Here is a 19970-nt window from a genome sequence, read left to right as displayed (position 1 = left end):
AGCAACTGAAAAGAGCCAACATGAGTCTATCTTTTTTTACAAAATTTATCTGAATTACCCTGATTTTAGTGGACATTCAATGAGTTCTAAGAGGCTGTAATGCAGTAGCTTAATTGATCATACACATCTCTTCAATATCTGTACTTATTCCGTTGGTTAGTGTTGTTGGAATCATGTCATAGTTCCTCATTAGGGGGGATTTTTGAGTCTTGACCACTTTATGTCAGGAATTTGAAAGATTTTACTTGAGAGGTGCTGTCAAGTAGTTTATTTTTTCATCTACACCTTTTTTTAATTCGTAGTAATAATTGTACTAGTTGAATTTATGTGTTACTGAGTGGAATACCATTTTTTTTCTTGCGTATGATGTATCTTTTTAATCATATTTTGTGCAATAGTAATCGTTTTGGAACCAATTACCTAATTCAGCAGACTCATCTCTTATTTATTGCATATCGGGGTTTACCCATCTATGCATGCTGTAGCCACTGCACAAAAGTAGCTAGTTCTTTTCATTGGGCCAAAATGTCAAAAAGCTATTTGGTGATTATTTTTTCAGTTACAAGAACTTGAAATTGATATGTGATTTCATGCTAGTGTTTGAATTGACTCGTTTCTAGATATTTTCGAATAATCTGTTGGTATTAGTTTAATATATAAAATATATTGTATGCAATCATATTTTTGCTCTCTGTGGTCATTCTTTAAATTTTTAAGCATGATATTTCTTATTGTTATGTTGAATTTTTTAGTCATACATTGGTACTCTCTAGACCTAACACTGGCGTGAGCTGCAAGGTATGCAATACCATACCGTACCGGTGTTTCGAGGTTGGCTCGGTATGGTATGGTACCGGTGTACCGAGCAGTACACCCTGGTGTACCGAACAATTTTATATATTTTCTTTATTACTGTAGCACTACTGTGGTGTAATTCTGTAGCGCTGTAGCGGTACCGGGCAGTCCGTGTACCAGTATGCTGTCGGACCGGTACGTACCGCCCATACCGGGTGGTACCATTCGGTACTACATACCATGGTGAGCTGTGTGCACTAGTTCACTTTTCTTTATTTCATATGTTTATGTTTCTCGTCTATGAGGTTATTTTAATATGGTGAAAGCAAGTTAGGTTCATGATTGATCTGGCCTTGCTCTTTTTGGCAAACCTGTACTTAATTGTCTCCAACATCATAACTGTTCTACATATTCTCGCTGTGGACCTGTAATCCTTGATGTTGTTTGTGTTGTTTATGTTGATTGATATCTTAGGTTGGTACTGCTGATGCACTTGCCTTCTTTCTACCGGGCGTTGTAAGCCGTTTTGCAAAGGCCTTATATGTATCAAAAAATATGATTAGTGGTGCTGCTGGAAGCTCTGTGGCCATCGAGCAGGCTATTTGTGGTTTGACTGAGTTCTTGATTATTGTTTTAGACGATAAGGCAAATCTGCACTCCCTTGACATGCCTGTAAATGATATTGGATCACTTGCACCCATGGAAAATAACTCTACCCAATCTGTTCTAGAGGCTCTTCGTAGTTTACCTTTAAATGGTCATGTTCGGTCAGCAAATATGATTGGAGATTCGTTTAATCAAGCTATCAACGATGATCATAAACGAAAGATAGTTGATCATAGCAATGGCGAAAGAACTTTATTTGTACATCGTTCCAAGGAGTGGATTGATGAAACTTCTTCTAATGTTGATAAATTAATGTCTGCTGCATTTCCACATGTATGTATTATCATCCTCCCTATTATTTGTTTATTTTGTTGTTTTCTTCGAGGTTTCGTGGGTAATGGGATCCATTATTAATCCTCTCATCTGTGACAATAAAGTGGTTCATTGTCATTTTCAGCTTTGTATTCATCCTGCAGAAAAGGTCAGAAAAGCACTTGTAGATGGCATACAGGGGCTTCTGTTGAATTGCAGATGCACCTTGAAAAGAAGCAAATTAATGCTTTTGGTGAGTATACTGTCTTAGGTTCAGTTGTTGTGTGTGATCTATCATTATGGAGCAGAGGCATAATGGTTTCTCTTAACTAAAACTTTTCTTATTATGACTTGGTTCAGTATTGACTTTTAATTCTTATATATATATTATTAATTGCTTAGTTTGATTATTTTGAAAATCTAACTGCTGTCCTTTCTTTTGTGGCTATTTTATGAATGCTTAAACTGTACAATGTCATGAATTATATTGTTGTTAATAGTGATAATGAGTAAAATTCGGTGGTTCAATTTTAACAATTTTTTTTATGATTTTGTTCTATACTTCTCTTAGATCTTTGTCTTTGTTATGCTACTCCTGCATTATATTAGCACTGCCATTAAACTTATGTGCAATCATGTTAACTTTTATGGTTCATAATTTCATTTAAGTGATAGTTTAGTTGACAGGAGCATTAGAATAATAGTATGTGCAGGTTTGTCTCCTGTTGACATGGTAGTTTGGGTTGAATTTTATTGCTAATTCCTTTTCTTGTATATAATAATTGCAGGAGTGTTTGTGCGTGCTGGTTTGTGACGATGCAGATGTTGTGTCCATGGTAGCACAGGAATCCCTCGAATCTTTATTTGTTTTGGGTGAGAAATTTATAACCAAAAATGAAATTGCTGATATATTTACCAGGTTTGTTCTCTTATTAGTTAGTTAAGAAAATAGATAATTTTTGTGCTGCTGCAGTGAATCTTACTTTTTCAACTTGTTGGCAGCCTCATCAAAGCGCTTCCACGTGTGGTTCTTGGAAGTGATAAGACAATTGCTTTGTCACATGCTCAGAAACTACTTTCTCTAGTCTATTATGCAGGTCCAGACCTTTTAGTTAATTACCTTCAGTCTCCTGTAAGTACAGATGTTCACAATTTTTTGTTTCCAGAGAATGTATTATTTATTTTCTGTAGTGTATTGGGACCTTCTTATTTGTGTTTTTGACTTCAAAATCCTTTGCATGTATTTATTCTTGTGATAAAATTTTCTTTTATTTACATGACATACAGTGCTATTTAACTACTAAACAGTGTGTTATTTGTATCTATTCCCTTTTTTTTTTATGTTTTTATTTCCTTTTCATGGTTAATAATGAACTTTAAAGAGAGGGCAAATATACTTGTTTCAGCCTTACGAAGGTAATTCAACCCATTTCTACAAATGGTTTGGAGCTTTTCTTTTAATATAGTTTTTGGCTAGAACAAGGTTTACAATTTCAGTCCGTACTAGTGTCCCGACCATACGTTGGTACGGTACGTACCGAGACATACCAACGATATGCCCAAAATAATCGAAAATAGTTCTAAAAATACCTTAAAAATAGAAAAAAAGTTATATTAGTGTTTTTAAGTTGGAAATAAATATAAATTTAGTATAATTTTAGCAAAAATAATGTAAATTAGAAAAGAATAGCAAAAATATTCTTTTTCGAGCTTTGAGGAGTAGCTTTGTGGTACGCTGCGGATCATCCTTCCATTAATATTGAACTATCTATAAAGAAATGATTTGAATTATTAAATTATTTTTTAAATAACTCAAACTTTAAGATTCAAATCAATTAAGTAATTAATCGATGGATATATCTAGTTCTACCACCAAAAAGAACGATGAGAGTTCACGGGCAATGGATCGGGGTTCTAGATCCTATGTATCTGGATATCATTATGATATGTTTGCAGGATCCAATCCTGAAATTGATCCCACGACAGTGTATTGATACATTGGATGTCATTGGTGCATCAATGTGGTGATGGTCGTAATTTGATTGTCGTGAACCACATGTCCGAGGCGGCTCCTGTGGCAAGGACGAATGTGGCATGTATTGGTTTGGAGCATACAGAATGTCATAACTTCTACTTTCGCTACTGATCTACTGCTTTATATCGTAAGGTCGATCTACGCACTGTTGCTTGGAGAAATATGACCAACTATCATCATACTATTGTTGGACGTAAGATTCTCCATAGTACGACGGTTGTGAATACGATGAGCTTCACTTCGTGTTTACATCCTGTAGGCTTTATTGCATATGTTCAAAATTATCCATTGTCTTACCCTTTTCTTTCCGTGCATAAACTTAACCAATACCTTGTCGAGCTCCATAATCTCAATCTTGGGTGGTATGTGTAAAATACTGCTCCTCGATCTATGCACCACCATCAAATTGTATAGACGGGACCATCGACTCCTCGGTGTCGCCACCATCATCGGTCGAGGCACTACTGTCCATGTCTCTACTATGTCTCTAGACCAAGCAGGTTTGTTAAATACGATTGCAAAGCTGTCTTGTCGCCCGACTCGATTCTTTCCAATAGTGCAACTGATGCTACTGCCTTACCCTTTGCCTTTGCCTTTGTACGTTAGGCGGACAACTACGACGATTGGGTGTTTTTAGTTCCTAGAGTAGTCTGACTCGATGTTGTCCGACACCTTTTGCCACGTTCTGATTGAGGGGGATCTTTCTTTGGGTTGGATGTGCTTCCTCTTTTCCTATTGCCTCGATAATAAAATACGAAGGACGTTGAGGATCTCCCATCTTATCAAGTAGAAGATCCTCTTGGTTCTTCGTCGCTTCGACCCACTCTAGCATCGACTCTTAATCTTTGTTGTAGAATTGGAGGTTGATGGGATTAATCTTTGTTTCCTTTGGCTCCTTGTCCAGCTCGGCACATCGCAACCTTAGTTGTATGTTATAGTAGACATATACTAGTTTCTCTAACCGCCTATACGATAGTTTGTTGCGATCCTTCGTGTGAATTAATACGAACGTTGACCAATTACGTTCGTAACCATTAGATGTTGTCGTCTACGAAAAGGCACGGATGACAATCTTCCTTAAATTTGATACATCCCCTCTAAAATGTAGCGACCACTTGATTGCAAAAAGATGCAAATAAGACTTTATTAACATAATAAATAATTAATATCAAATATAATTTATAATCAATATGTGTGTAACTTTTCCTCACCAGGATCTATATTATAACGACATGATATAACTACATCGTTGAAGATTGAGCCAATTGTTTTGTGGAATAATTGGCCCTCTATCATAGCATCGATAGTGTTTGATAAGAGTCAATATATAATATTTTTTAGTGTCGATAATAAATCTGATCATGTTTTAAGACTACATCGAAATTGAATGGTTGGATTTAGATTATATGATGCAAGACATAATTTTGTTAGTAAAAATTTTTTAAATATTAAAAATAATGAATTAAATTACATTTAATATGAATTTAACTGCATTATGGATATATCTTGGTCCATATGAACTTCAGTTCTGTGAACAATGATCTGTAAGTATTGGTTGGCCTTAAAATCATCTTCGAATGCTTTCTTGACCTTCTCTCTTGCTGTAATCAACATATGTCTAAGATAAAACATTTGTAGATGCGTGTCCATATCTATCTTACAAAGAACAACGTAAAGTGGTTCCACACCTTTTATGATTTCATTCACGATATCCCAAAATCTGAAACAAAGAATTAGTCTTTTCTATCTTTTTTCCATAGCCCGATCTCGAATACCTGGAATCGGACCATTTATGTTAGGTGACCATTGCCTTGAGGCCTTGTCTCTTTGGTTGTATTGACTTTAAAGCAATGAAATTTATAGTAAACCGAGTGACTACAGGTCTGAGTATCTCACCATTTATATACTTTTGCATTAAAGAGTGGACCCAATGATGATATATATGTATACTTTGTGATCGACTGTGCTCGAGCTACACTTGTTGACTAATGGTAGCTCGCCAATATCCTTCAACATTAAATCCATACAATGAGCTGCATATGAAGTCCAAAACAATGTTTTTCTTTTTTCCATCAATTATAAATCGATCTTCTTGAAATTGGCTCCATTATCGGTGATTATCTAGACAATGTACTATGGTCCGATCTCCTCTACTAGGATGATACTTGTCGAAAGTATTAATTGACTTATGAAAAACCACTCGTCTATTGCAATAAACAAGAAAATTAATGATACTTATTCTTGTTGGCCTTGTCCAACTGTCGTACATCAATGTTACCCCATATTCGTCCCACTGCCTCTTGAAGGATTTGATCCAATCATTAAGTTCTGCCACCTCCTTATCTAAATACACACTGTGGATCTCTTTTGGTGTTGGATGCTAGATTCCCGTGCCAGATTTTTTAGTAGAAGAGACTATGCTCTGATAATATAGACCTTAGGTTGTGCTTGTTAGAATCCTGTAGAAATTGAACCACTTTGCAATTGCCTTCCCTATATTTTGCCTCTTTTCAAACGGTCAATTTGATCGTTCGAAATAGGGCAATCTCAGCCCTTGATCGATAACGGTTGAAATCCGACTGTTATCGACTTGTACAGGTTGGTAATGGTCCGATTTTGATCGTTATCGCCCAGTACAAATCCCATATCGCCATATACGAGGTCATGTGATGGTATCGCTCGACAAAGGGCGGTCCACGTATCGGCATCCTATCAAACTAGTACATACCACTTATACTGGACAGTATAGGTTGACATGACAAACCCTGAGCTAGAACATGAATAAGATGATTAAAGAAAATAGATCTAAATAACAAAAAATGGTCAAAAGAAAATTAAAACGGGACTGCAGCCAAGAGTATAGTTTATTGGCAAAAGGGAAGCAACAGCAACAGCCCTCCTTATTAGTATACTCAAACAAGTACACTATCTATGAAGCTAACTTAGTGGAACAAGAAAAGTAAAATGCAATTTAGTTTGTGCTAAGGTAACAACTATAAATGATAATTTCTCTGTAGAGGAAAGAAATAAAATTCAAGGGTTATGGTTTTGCTTCACATATCCTGTTCAAAATCTTTTGCAACCAATTGGCAACATCAAGGATGCTGGCTGACATAGTTTGTGACTCATTCTGTCTTATGGTTACCATGCTCATTTAGTGCGTGGTTATTAATAATGATCATATTCTGTATCCTCTATGGTAAGGAACGCTAGTCTTGTGGTGTACTGATGAATCTCATGATTTTGTTAAGAGAGTGAATATGAATCTAAATTTTCCACACTTGAACCTTGAAGTACAGATTTTGCAGTCGCATTAGGAAACCTGAAATTTGAGTTGATGCTTATGACCATGATCTACAGAAAGAAGCTTAAATGATTATGGTTTAAAAGAAAAAATGGAATATGCTAATATCTATTTTGTAGTTTCTGGTTGCACGATAGGGTTTATTGTCATGCCTTACATCAGGCCTATCAGATGTAGACACAATTATGTACCACATTGCGAATTGTCATAGCTCCTGCTGTCATGTGAAACTAACCAATCCAAAAAGCGTCTCATACACACTTGCAAGGAACTGATCCACTGATCTACTGTCTAATTTAACTGTGCACACATTGTTAAGATAGAACATCCATTGATGCAATTCCAATTCAACAATCCTGCCACCCTCTGCTGATGGTTTGGTGCTAGGTGACTGAGCTCTTCAGCCCTTTGCAGTTAGACAAATGTCATGTCACAATAGCAGGAGCATGAAGTCTGTGAAGTGACATTTGGTTGGTTGCGATAGAGAGAGCATAAAGAACATAGTACTCACCAAGGTTCCCAATATCGTACCGTACCGGCGTTTCAACGTTCGCTCAGTACGGTACGGAACGGTATATCGAGCGGTATACCGCTCGATATATATATATATATATATATATATATATATATATATAAAACTCGGCAACGTCGCTGAAGCGACGTCGCCTTTCTCTTCTCGCAGGCGGTATATATATATATATATATATATATATATATATATATATATATATATATATAAGATTATATATATACGTCGCATCGCCTCGGCGACGTCGCCTCTCTCTTCTCGCAGGCGGTATATATATAAAAATTAATATATATATATATATATAAGATTATATATTTTTTTTTATTTAAAAGGCGATGTAGTATCGCCTCGGCGACGTTGCCTCGTTTATTTAAATATATATATATATATGTGTATATATATATATATATATATATATAATCCGAAATAGGCACCAAAGGCAACATCGTGTCGCCTTTTTCTAAAATATTTATATATAAATAAATATATATATATATTATTTTATTATTATTATTTGTTCCACCCGGTAGCGGGCGATCCGCGTACCGGTATGCCGTCGGACCGGTATGTACCACCCTTACCAGGCAGTATCATTCGGTATTGCGTACCTTGGTACTCACTATCCAGACTTTAAGCTCTGTTAAGAGCCATTTGGTTATTTGCTATAAGGGGTTAAAACAGCATGTTAAATGATGGTTTACTATGTTGGTGGTACACTATTAGATTGTAGCAGTGCATATTTGTTAAATTGGTATGATCCATCATGAATGGTGCATGATTGCATGTATCTAAACCTTTCAGTATGATGGTGCATGAAGCTTAAAATTGGTATTATACTTTTCAATAAAGTGGTGACACGGTACTAGATTGCATGCATATATACTTTTCAGCACGATGGTGCATGAAGCATTGAGTGCAATTTTATGATGTTCCGTGTCAAAGTTTGCATGGGCAGTACTAATGTTCAGAATGTAAACTTGTTGGTGTATGACTTTTTTGTCAGTTGATACAGGCTATGAGTAGAAGTGATAGTATGTTGTTTCTGCTTGAGTTTTCAGTTTATTAGAAGTAACCATGGCAATTTTGTGATGCATATTCATTTCACTAATATATTTTGATCCCAACACTACTAATTCTTGCTAATCACATATCAACAAAAACTTTGACCCTGATAAGTTTCAAGCGTTATAGTTATAATTAGTTATTTATATCAACCATAAATTGACGATATTTTACATTTCCAAATTGGATTTATCCAATTTATGTATTTTTTTAAAGCCTTAATTTTGTGATTTACTAGCTTTTGTCATTTAGTGAACATGTTTTTAGTTAATTTTTTATTTCTTCCAAATGATTTAATCTGATTTGACTCACTTTTCAAAGCCTTATTTTCTGTGATTTATGGGTTTCTGTCATATAATGAACTTATTTTAGCTACTTGTTGGTTTCTTTTCTTATCTTACAGAGAGTAGCTGATTTCTACTTTATTCTTCCCTGATCATATATGTTACTTTATTTGCCACATTTATACTTTTTATAGGATTGCAAATTGGTTTCTGGGATTTGAACTTGTTGGTATTGGCAGGTCAATGCATCATGTTTTTTGGAGTGTTTTGGATTATGCTTCAGTCATAATTCACGGTTTGCTGGTTCCATGAATAACCTAATTTTGTCAAAACCGCTTTCAACTGGATACTTGCTTTCCATTGCTGAGCTGAAAACTGGCAATATCTTGAGTTCTCCAAGAAATCTTACCAAGGATGCCACTTTTCCTGTTGTTTCCAAAATTTCTATTTTGCAAGATGAGGATTTGCAAAGTCCTTCAGAATATGTAAGTAGTGTTTTGGAGTTTCCTCACATGCCTCCTTGGTTTGGTATTGCTGACAGTCAGAAACTATACCTAACTCTTGCTGGAGTACTTAGACTTGTCGGGCTGTCCATAATATCAGGTAATAGTTAGGTTTTCAGTCTTTGTTCATTAGTTTTATGATGATTTGTTGTATTAAGTTAAGAACTTTTTCTTCCTGATAGAAGTTTTGTTTTTAATTATTATTTTTTTGTCTTATCCTTAGGACAAAAGAGCAATATGTTTTTATCAGTTCTTGTTGATAATTTGCTAGATCAGTTTCGCCAGTTGATATCAGAGCTTCGTATGAAAGAATATGGCAAAGAACGGTGGAAAACTTGGTATTTTCATCATGGTTCTGGCCAGTTATTGCGCAAGACAAGTTCTGCAGTTTGCGTGTTAAATGAGATAATATACGGATTATCAGAACAGTCAGTTAATACATATTCAACATTCTTTAAAAAGTCTAGGGAAGAAACCTTGCAAGAAAAGAAACTTGCATATGATGATGACAAGTCTACAACTTTCAAATGCCAAGGATCAGCTTGGAATACGAGAGAGGGAAAGGATAATAGGGATGCTACAATTCTTTCCATTGGCAGCATTTTGCATGAATATTTGTCACCTGAAGTGTGGGACATTCCATTGGATCAGAATGCACCTCTGCTGGAACATGAAATAGAATTAGATCTTCCATTACATTTCTTCCTAGACACCATAATGCTGCAACAGGAAATGTATTTTCACCAATTAACTTCTTGACTCAGTTTCTTGAATGTTCTCCTAACCTTGATATTGATTATTTTTTATGGTTCATTTGTTCAGGTGATCTTAGATGGAATAGGCATTTTCAGCATAGTTCTTGGAAAAGATTTTATAAGCAGTGGATTTTTGCACTCTTCTCTTTATTTATTACTAAGGAACTTGATTTGCTCTAACAGTGAGATAAGAATCGCATCAGATGCTGTCCTACGTGTTCTTTCTGTTTTGTCCGGCCATGCCACCGTGAGTGCAAAAAAAAGAGAAACTGTAAAAGCACCAGCTCTTTGTTTTATGTACTGATGCTACATTATTTGGAACAGGTAGGGCACTTGGTTGTGGCAAATGCAGACTATATTATTGACACTTTATGTTACCAGTTGCGGCATTTGGATATCAATCCCCATGTTCCTGATGTACTTGCTGCTATACTGTCCTATGTCGGTACTGCTCGAGATATTCTGCCATTGTTGGAGGAGCCGGTATGCATGTTAAATAGACTATTAGTATTTTTTGCTACTGTTTCTTTTTTTTTTGGAGATATCATGTTGCTCTTTGGCACCTGAAGCAAAGATCATGCACCGGGGTCCAGTTTGTGAGGTTGCTGCCAGTGGAAAAGTTTAAATCAATCTTCTGGTCTATTTGCATTTTGGAGCTGACTTAGGATTATTACAGTAGAAAAAAAAGTTAAAACATTTTTTTTTTCATTTTGTTCCTGTCTCTCACAAAATGAGATGGCATGACCTTTTGCATTGCTGAAGGTAGATGACATGGCTCATTATTCCATGGCTCAAGCTTGAACCATTTAAGGTTGTTAATGTTTTTGTGATTCAAACCACTTCAACAATATATTTGAAGCATTAATAGACTTCTAATTTTTTTATAAATATTTCCTTATTGGTTTGTGTGTATCACATAATTACCTTTTCTTGTACTAAAACTCAGGACATTGCCCTCAGATCCATTGCATCCCTCAGGTTTCAAATGTATCCTGTTGTTTATCGATTTGTTTCTACTGTGTAATCAATTTCTCCTTGTACTAAAACTTGTCATTTGCCACCTTAGCTCTGATTCTTCCTTCCTGAGAGGAATTGCCAGAAAATTTTTTGGTTCATAAGAGCATAGCTGCAACCATTATGATAGATGTTTTACATAAATTTTAGGTGCCTTGCTTTTTAATATTAGGTCAGTGGCTTTTACAGAGGTGGACTTCTTGAGTTTGAGTTGGGTTTTGTTGCTGATTCCAGTTTGGTAGGAAATAGTCTTGGTAGTTCATATATTATGGTCTTCAAAAGGTTATATTATTACCCTTGGTGTGGCAAATGTGTATGTGCATGATTTAGGCTGAGATCCTTCCATTAGTAATAGAGCACTCAATTTAAGCAATGGGTAAGGTGGATGATGCAGGATGAGTTCATATTAGTCTTATTTTGACAATCTTAAATCTGAATCTGAAATCCTCTCATGTCTAGGTTTAAGGTTTTTTATATAATAATATTTGTATTTTTGAATTATTTATGTTATTTATTGGAGTGTTATTAGAATGCAATTTGAGTTAATTAATGATAAGAATACCTTCATTAGATGTCCTTTTTTCGGAAAATTATAAAACCATCAGAATTTAAGTTTGTAGGGTTCTAGCAGAAGTTTTCATCTCTTAATATTTATTAGTACACTATTTTCCTTATCTTCTTCTCTTACCCATTAGTTATGATATTAGGAGCATTATGATGACGAATGGACAATTCTATTTTAGCTCCTTTCCTGTCATGAAATTTACTACTGTAGTATCAGCTAGACTTCATGCTCTATCCCTTTTAGCTTTGCAAAAAATAATGATATTCCTTCAAAGTTGATGTCGTCCAAGCTGGGGAAGTTTTGTGGTTATCCTTTCAATTAACTCTATTAGTGGAATGAACAATCTTATTAGAGTTTGGTGCTAGCTCTTTTGATCAATTAATCCATGAACTATATGCCATTAATTTATTTGTTTCTATGAAGTTTATGATTCCGCTGTGAGAAACTTCTTCTCGAAGAAGTTGGTATCACACCATCACCTTTTTTGTTTCAATTTCATCAAAGTCGTGATGGAATTCTGTTTAGTATGGGATTTGAAAACATAATGTATTGTGGACTTTCTCAATTCTTCCCCAAACTCTTGTTTTGAAGTATATTTGTTTGTTAAATCTATTTATTCATTATAGAGTTTTTTTAAAGACATCCGTTGGTTTCTAAAGGAAATTCTTTATGTTTGACAAAGTGATCTAAGACAATACCATAAATTGTTATATTATAGCTCATTCTATTAAACATTGTTCTATCATCTTTATACTTTTACATTTCATCTTATATATATTTTTATCAACTATATGGAAGACATGATCCTCTGTTCCCAAGATGTGATTCTTCTTTAACTTTCTTGTCACTTCTCCAACTCCTTGTATTATGACATCTGTATACCATGCTGTCATCTTATTTTACAAAGAAGCCATAAGGACAAAAAAGACACATCGATAAGTAGCATATTTATTTTCTCCCACATCCTAACATAAGCATTAGGGTTATTTTTCCAAACATAATTGTGGTTAATTCTAAAATGTTTTTAGCAGTAAGGATAATATATATCATATACTTTACACTGGTGTATACTTGGAACTTTGGGAATCTCAAGTATTTGTTGTTGATTCCTTGATGTTACAAACTTCAAGTGTAAATACAGCAGCATTACTGTATTCTCAGATGTGGTTGACCATGTGGTGAACTTGTTGATTAAGACAATACCATTGATACAATACCTTAAATCAGCATGGTTAGACTACAATTGCTTCGGAAAATATCAAGCCAACCCCAAATAGTTGGAATATTATGGCTTGTTTTTGTACTTGTGGATTGTTGTACTTGTGTGGTAATCAAGGATTTTACAGCAAAATGTGGATACAAGAATCTTGGTTTAAAGAGATTAATAGTGCAGTAACTTTCTATCAGATGCAATCTGGAGATTGCACATTCTAAAATTTGGTGTATATGTTTGAACTTTTCTCATGCGTGTTTAGCAATTTGTTCTCATCTGTTTTCTACTGCATGGATGGATTTATTTGCTTGATATCTGCTGATTTATTTTGTTTCATTCTTTCCTTTGATTTACTGCTGGGGTTTTATAATGGTGTCTCTACTTCTTAAAATTATATATAAGATGGGTAATTTGAAAAATCAATTTATTTATCATTTACTGCCAATACTCTTTTTTTCCTCTAAATTGGTTTGGTCAATTGCCACAGATGCGAGCTGTATCCTCAGAGTTAGAGGTCCTTGGTAGGCATCAACACCCAAATTTAACTATTCCTTTTCTAAAGGTAAAAACATTTCTTTTCCAGTCTTCATTTTTTTTATCTTTTTGAATTTCAGCTCTTCTACACATGGACATTGAATTAAGTTCTAGGTTTCACTAATGAGTGACCATGTTACATGAATTGTGCCCTGATTTATTTTAGACTAGTTTCTACAGCATCTTGCTGTCACATATCCTTGTTCTTATCTGATGATGGAATTCATTTGATATGTATATGTATCTTTGACATAAACATATATGATTATATCCTGCTTAACAAAAAAAATTTCAATCTGCATAAAGCTGATGTCAACATTTTGGGAGGTGTAAAGATTTTAGGTGTATATAGGTACAAATAAAGATTTTAATTTCAAATAATACCACCCGTACCGGGCGGTACTATCGGTCCAACAGTAGGCCGATACACGGACCGTCCGTTATCGGGCAGTAGCATCGATCGGTGACAGAGAAGAAAGAAAGGGAGAAAAAGAGGTCGGTGATGGAGAAGAAAGAAGAGGGAGAAGAAAGAAGAAAACTTGGAGATCCAACATGGTGACAGAGCCTCTGCGACGTCGCGGGGAGAAGCGATTTCTTCTCCCCAACAAAAGAAATCGAGCGAGGCGATGCCTTTCTTTTTTTTTTGCGCGGGGAAACCGAGTGACATCGCCTTGCCTTTTTCGTTTTTATTTGTGCGGGGAAATCGAGTGACCCTTTTTTTTTCATGCGGCTCCTCACGCAGGTAGAGCTATCGTTTTTTTTTTTAATATATACCAAGCGGTATACCGAAATGTATCGCTCGGTATACTTATACCGTACCGTACCAAACTGAGCTTGAAACTCCGATACGGTACAAAATTACAAACCTTGGGTACAAACATATTCAGATAACACGCCAGTATGCTGTGGACAGCTCATGCTTTTACACTAAAGTGTTCCATGTTAATGATATCAAATGAAAAACAGATATGATAAATGAACACATGATAAAAAAATGCATCCTTGGCAAAAGTCCAACATAATAGATCATCCACAAAATACCATAAACCTATTTGCAATCTATCAAGGATATTATTCACATCATAATAGATCAAAAGTCCAACATACATTCATACGGGCAATTTTGTAAACATGCTTAGAAGTCTTATTCCTCTCTCTGTGTATAGTGTATAGTATATGCGCACAAAGACACACACACACACACTTATATATATACGTGTATATATATATATATATGTGTATATATATATATGTATATATATATATATAATATCCAGTGAACCAAAGCTGATTGGTTGCTCTAATACCACTTGATTGTAAGACTGTTGACAATGACACCACTTGATGCAAGGTGGAATAGATGCTTCATACCACTTGATGCAAACATGGGGCCTTTTACATCTCAGCTAGCTGTACAAATCTGATGCTTATGTGAGTGTGCTTTTATCATTTTAGTAAACCTCATACTCCATGAGGGGGTCAAAAATAAAGATCTTTGAGGAATTAGAAGGTAGAGGGAATCCCATAATTGTTAGGAGAAAAAGAATATTACGGTCATACCATTAAGAAATTTTAAATTTGCGTGAAAGCAATGTTATAACTTTATAACTATTATGACTAAGACTCAACTACTGTTAGTAAGAATTAATGACAAGAAAAAAATCAAGAGCGAGGGACATGATTCGCTTTATTGGTGTACCGATCAGTCGTCGGTACGATACATACCAACATACTGACACATGGTACGGTGGGACATACCGACAAACTAATATGTATTGCCCATACCAATCCCTTATCGGATTGGTACGTACCGCCCATATCGGTCGGTACATCGTGGTACAATGAATTTTGGTGAGGGATACCAGTGGGTTGCAAAGGTGATGGAGAGGTGAGAAGCAATGGTGGAAAAGAGCAATGGAGTTCGGCTAAGTCCAAAGGCAACAAAGTCAAAAGGGAACATGCTACCATAAAGAGGAGGCTACGTCGGGGAGGGTTGCTATCACAAATGATGGGGACCGAGAATAGATTGTTAGGTGTGTGGTGGGGGCGGAGAGATTGCAGGCTATCGGGAGTGGTAATAAGATGAAAGGGGGAGGAAAGTGGAGGGCGATTAGTTGAGGGCAAGCAGTCAAGCGTGAGATAGGCTAAGACTAAGGGGAGACTAGCGTGAAAGAGAAGGGGGATGGTTATTGAGATTGGGGAAGATTGTAAGGAAAGGAGGAGATCACCGACATAAAGGAGGCATTTGGTGAGGGAGGTTGCACTATTGGGAGAGTAAAGAATCTAGTAACAATGATAAAGAGGAGGCAAGATAGAAGAAAGGGGAGGGGGACGTATTGTTTACTAGAAGGGGGTTGCCGTGGGGAAGCATGAAAAGGGGAGATATTGTACAACAGCCCCCATCAGCATGGGGGTTGCTGTGCTATCATGAACAGTCATCGCGGTCCCGTAACATCTTCGCTCAACGAACCATTCATCGCTTTTGTGTGCTATCATGAACAGTCATCGCGGTTCCGTAACATCTTCGCTCAACGAACCTTTCATCGTAACATGTCCCGTAACATCTTCGCAGTGCTGTAGTGCAACCGCTCACCACGTCGGGCAAAACTGCCCTAAAATGGATTCGTTTTCGCGTGTCACGGCCTATTTTCTGCATAACATAGTGCGACGTGAAACATCATCCAGCTCAAACCCCTGGAACCCCCCGGGTGGTACAAGGGTGGATGGGGCTTCGAGGCAGTGTTGGGTGTTGATCAGTTTATACAAGTTCACACGTTAACTTGACAGGAACTTGCCATTACGCCCGACACCTGGTAAGCACTCGTTTGTGGACTTGCGATTGTTTGTTTTGTCTTCTAAAGTCCTTGTTTTCTCCTTCCTCTCTTTTCTCTCTTATATACTAAGTGTTTGATGAATTGCTTGTAAAGCTGACCTCTTCGTGAGACATCGGGACTTGTCCATCACTCACTTTTTAACTAATTAACTTGCTCTTTTTACAGGTCCTATGGGACCTGAGCGAGGTTGCAAATAGGTTGATCCTTTGCGGATGCATAACACAAGGGTGTTTCATAACTTAGATAGGATCGCCTAAGGGTGCTTCACATCTTAAGCAACTCCAGCTAAGTCCGTGACTTTGCCATAACGGTGCGGAACGACTTAAATAATTTCAGCTAAGTTCGTGACATTGTGGTATCAGAGCGGGTTTGTAATTCGAGCAAACAGCGAAGTTTCATAATCTCACCATGGCGAAGCATCATGGTGAATCAAGCAAAATAGGGCAAGTCAGACCATTGCCCTAAGCATCCGTAGGTGGGTTGCAAATGCAAACTCGCTCTCATGCTGTTGGAGCCGCTCAGGAGGAGCGCGACAGCGAACAAGACGAGTGAGAAGTTGGCTATACTCCACGAGCGGAGGAGGCACAATATGGAGTTCCAACCTATCACGAACGGTCGTCGCGCACCTACAACATCTTCGCTCAACGAATCGTTTGTCGCTTTTGCATGCTTGTATAAATGCTTAGCAGTATGTTTTGCCTTGGTTTTATGTGTTTTTGCTAGAAAAATATAAGCAAGAATAGTTCGCAGCGCTGCAGTGTAATCGCTCACCACGCCAACATTACTGCCTACCACTCAAATTAGAGACATAAAATAATTAAAAGATTAAAAAAATAAAAAGATAAATCGTATCAACTAACACATAGTTGCTTCCATTGTCGATTATAACTTAAATAATATTTTGTTCACTAATTTCTTTCATAATCTTGTCAAGTAACTCATATCATTTTTTCATATTTCATAAAAGATGATACATCTATTGACTTCACAAATATGGTTCCTAAAGAACAATTGATAATAAAATTAATTATACTCGTATGTGCTCTGTCGGTCCGAGGATCTGGCATAATAGAGCTTTACCCATAATAAGTCATTTGTATAATCCAACTATTTTTTTAGTAATGGAACTCGTAATTCATAATAACTTGTAGGTTTTAATCCCCCATTATATCTTTCAAGAACTTCAATCATCTCTTTAAAATAGTCCAAACGATAAGCACCAAGGGGAAGGCCAGCTTGATGGAAGAAGCGAGCAATGTGTTGAGTCATTCTTCCCTTTATTTTCTTATCACAGGCATTACTTATATTTGTTTGTCTTAATTTTGCTCTTTGTTGACCTTATTTCTGTTGTGATCCTTGATACATATACAAGTCCGTTGGTCCCTTTTTACCCTTATTAATAATCATGACTTCTTTTCCTTTTTTTGTCTTATACTCTTTTCCCACTAGAATTAACACTTTCTAAATAATCTTCTTCATCATCATCTCTAATATATTGAATATTATTCTCGGGTAAAATCCTATGAGACTCAAGCGAGCTCCCAAGCGGCACTTCACTTAAGTGCGTCTCCTGATCATAGTGTAAGGTGCTCAAGCCTCACCTCGCCTCCCCCGAGTGCCTAGGCGAGTGCCCGGGCACCTAGTTAAACCCCTGCTTTGGATTAAATTAACATATCATGTGTGCTAACAATCATTGCCTGGCCATGTCATGCCATTGTGTTTGCATGTCCTTATGCCTTGTGATGGCAACCATTACTCAAAGGATGTTACTATGTTGCTTTAATGTCTAAGCAATTCTTTGTTGGTCTTCCCCTATGCCTCAATATTGTCCTATGTGCTGACTAATATCCTGACTCAGCTGACCTTATGCAATTTCTAGGTCTTTTTTATATATGTCCAAATCAAGGTTAAAAATTTTGTGGCATGTTACTCAATATGGACAATATATGCCGGTTGAGTAAGGACTGATTTTGGATTTTCCCCTACTGATCCAGTACAAAACAAACCTTCCAGGTTGTTGCTAATTTAGTCTAAATTAGGATCTACATTACTACACTAGGCTGCTTTGGTCCTAGACTGACCACAGGCTGGACTGTTTAATTGTCTGAACTGGCTTCAGCCAGAAAATAGCCCAAGACTTCCATGAGTTTTTGCTCCCTGCGACTGACCTCCTCTAAGGTGGTGAAAAAAAGAAGAAAAAGATAAAGGACAAAGGAAGACCTTGAATCATCCTTTTCCCATTGTGGCAATGAGAATTGGAAAAAAGGAGCTGGCAGAGGTACCTCCTTTTTTTCCTCTTCCCCCTTTTTGTTTTTGTCCAATTTTTTCATTTGATCAGCTTTGACAAGTACAAAAAAAAAGATTTTTCTTTTATTATTTGACCAGTATGGCACTAAAATTTATTGGACCTGTATAATGTATATCATTCTATCCCTTGTTATATCAAGAAGAATTATGGTTGGCATTCCAAAGTATTTAGAATTGTGGTTAACTCTTCTTGTATCAGAGTTATGTTTCCTTTTTGTTTTATGTTTAATATAATGAATATAAATCTCTTTTGCTTGGAGAAAAAAAAATCTTTTTTGTTTTATCTTGTTCTATTATTATATTCTTCTTTCTTGTTTTATCTTGTTCTATTATTTCATCTTAATCCTAAAGTTTGAAGATGTTACAATCAGATTTTCTTATTTGTATTTTGAGCTTGCTGCTTGTTAATATTCTTGTGTCTAGGCTGTGGGTGAAATTGCAAAGGCATCACAAACTGAAGCATCTTCTTTGCCAGATCAGGCAGAAATATTTAGTGCACACATCAGCTCCAAGATTCTTATGATGCAAAAATGGATTAATGAGAATCATGTGGCTAGAAGCTCCTTCTCCATGTGTACCGAATCCCAGGCTTTAGGTAATTCTGATTTGTACTATAAGGATTCTGGTCTTCTGTTTCAGCTTTCATTAGTACTGTTGAATGATTGGCACATGAACATGAAATCTACCAAATTATGTTTCATTGAATTTTGTGAGTATTAATTTAAGAAATTCATAAAATAAAGAATTGAAAGAGTTGTTTTTTGCATTTAGTTACTCCTAAGTTGTATCTAACAGAACAAAGTTCGATATTTCTTTGAGTTTCGGCAATGATTTTACTGTATATTGCTTTTATTTGTAAAATTGTACTAAAAATTCCTACATTACTGTGATCTTCGCTTAGACAGATATCTCATATATCAAATTGCACTATTTAGTATATCGGATATCATGATGAAATATGACTAAGAGTGTAGAAGTTTAGTTGCTTTCACATGTGATTGCCATATTTAACTAACAAACTAAGCACTTTGATCATAAAATTTTATACACTCTCCCAGTGAAAGAACACATTTCTAAAAACAAAGAATTAGTTCTCTTTGAAGATGTGAAAGTGGAGACAGATTAAATAGTTATCTTCTGTGGTTTAGCAGGCTTCCGGTGCTATTTTTTTCTCATTTCTTTGTTTCAATTGGTATTGTTATTATGATTTTTTTAATCTAGTGTTTGAATATTTTATGTAGTCTTTCAAGGTTCTCTTTGTTCAATGCAAGTGCTATTTGGAATAATTTCCCATTGCCTTTTTGTTCTAATTTGACAA

The 19970-nt window shown here is 36.0% G+C and overlaps 1 protein-coding gene across 1 annotated transcript in view; it reads left to right on the top strand.

The window, feature by feature from the left end:
* The window catches only part of LOC135649636 (uncharacterized), a 28339-nt gene that overhangs the window by 2622 nt on the left and 5747 nt on the right, over nucleotides 1–19970 (top strand). The window contains exons 5-14 of the mRNA XM_065168212.1: nucleotides 1270–1734; nucleotides 1859–1966; nucleotides 2502–2632; nucleotides 2716–2845; nucleotides 9167–9530; nucleotides 9654–10160; nucleotides 10254–10432; nucleotides 10510–10668; nucleotides 13465–13539; nucleotides 19076–19247. Of these exons, the coding sequence (XP_065024284.1) occupies nucleotides 1270–1734; nucleotides 1859–1966; nucleotides 2502–2632; nucleotides 2716–2845; nucleotides 9167–9530; nucleotides 9654–10160; nucleotides 10254–10432; nucleotides 10510–10668; nucleotides 13465–13539; nucleotides 19076–19247 (2290 nt within the window). The remainder of the gene's footprint in view (nucleotides 1–1269; nucleotides 1735–1858; nucleotides 1967–2501; nucleotides 2633–2715; nucleotides 2846–9166; nucleotides 9531–9653; nucleotides 10161–10253; nucleotides 10433–10509; nucleotides 10669–13464; nucleotides 13540–19075; nucleotides 19248–19970) is intronic.

This window comes from Musa acuminata, chromosome BXJ3-9, assembly GCF_036884655.1.
Source record: "Musa acuminata AAA Group cultivar baxijiao chromosome BXJ3-9, Cavendish_Baxijiao_AAA, whole genome shotgun sequence".
NCBI lineage: Eukaryota > Viridiplantae > Streptophyta > Magnoliopsida > Zingiberales > Musaceae > Musa > Musa acuminata.
Note: the sequence above shows the minus strand (reverse complement) of the source record. Positions and strands in the feature narration are given on the sequence as shown.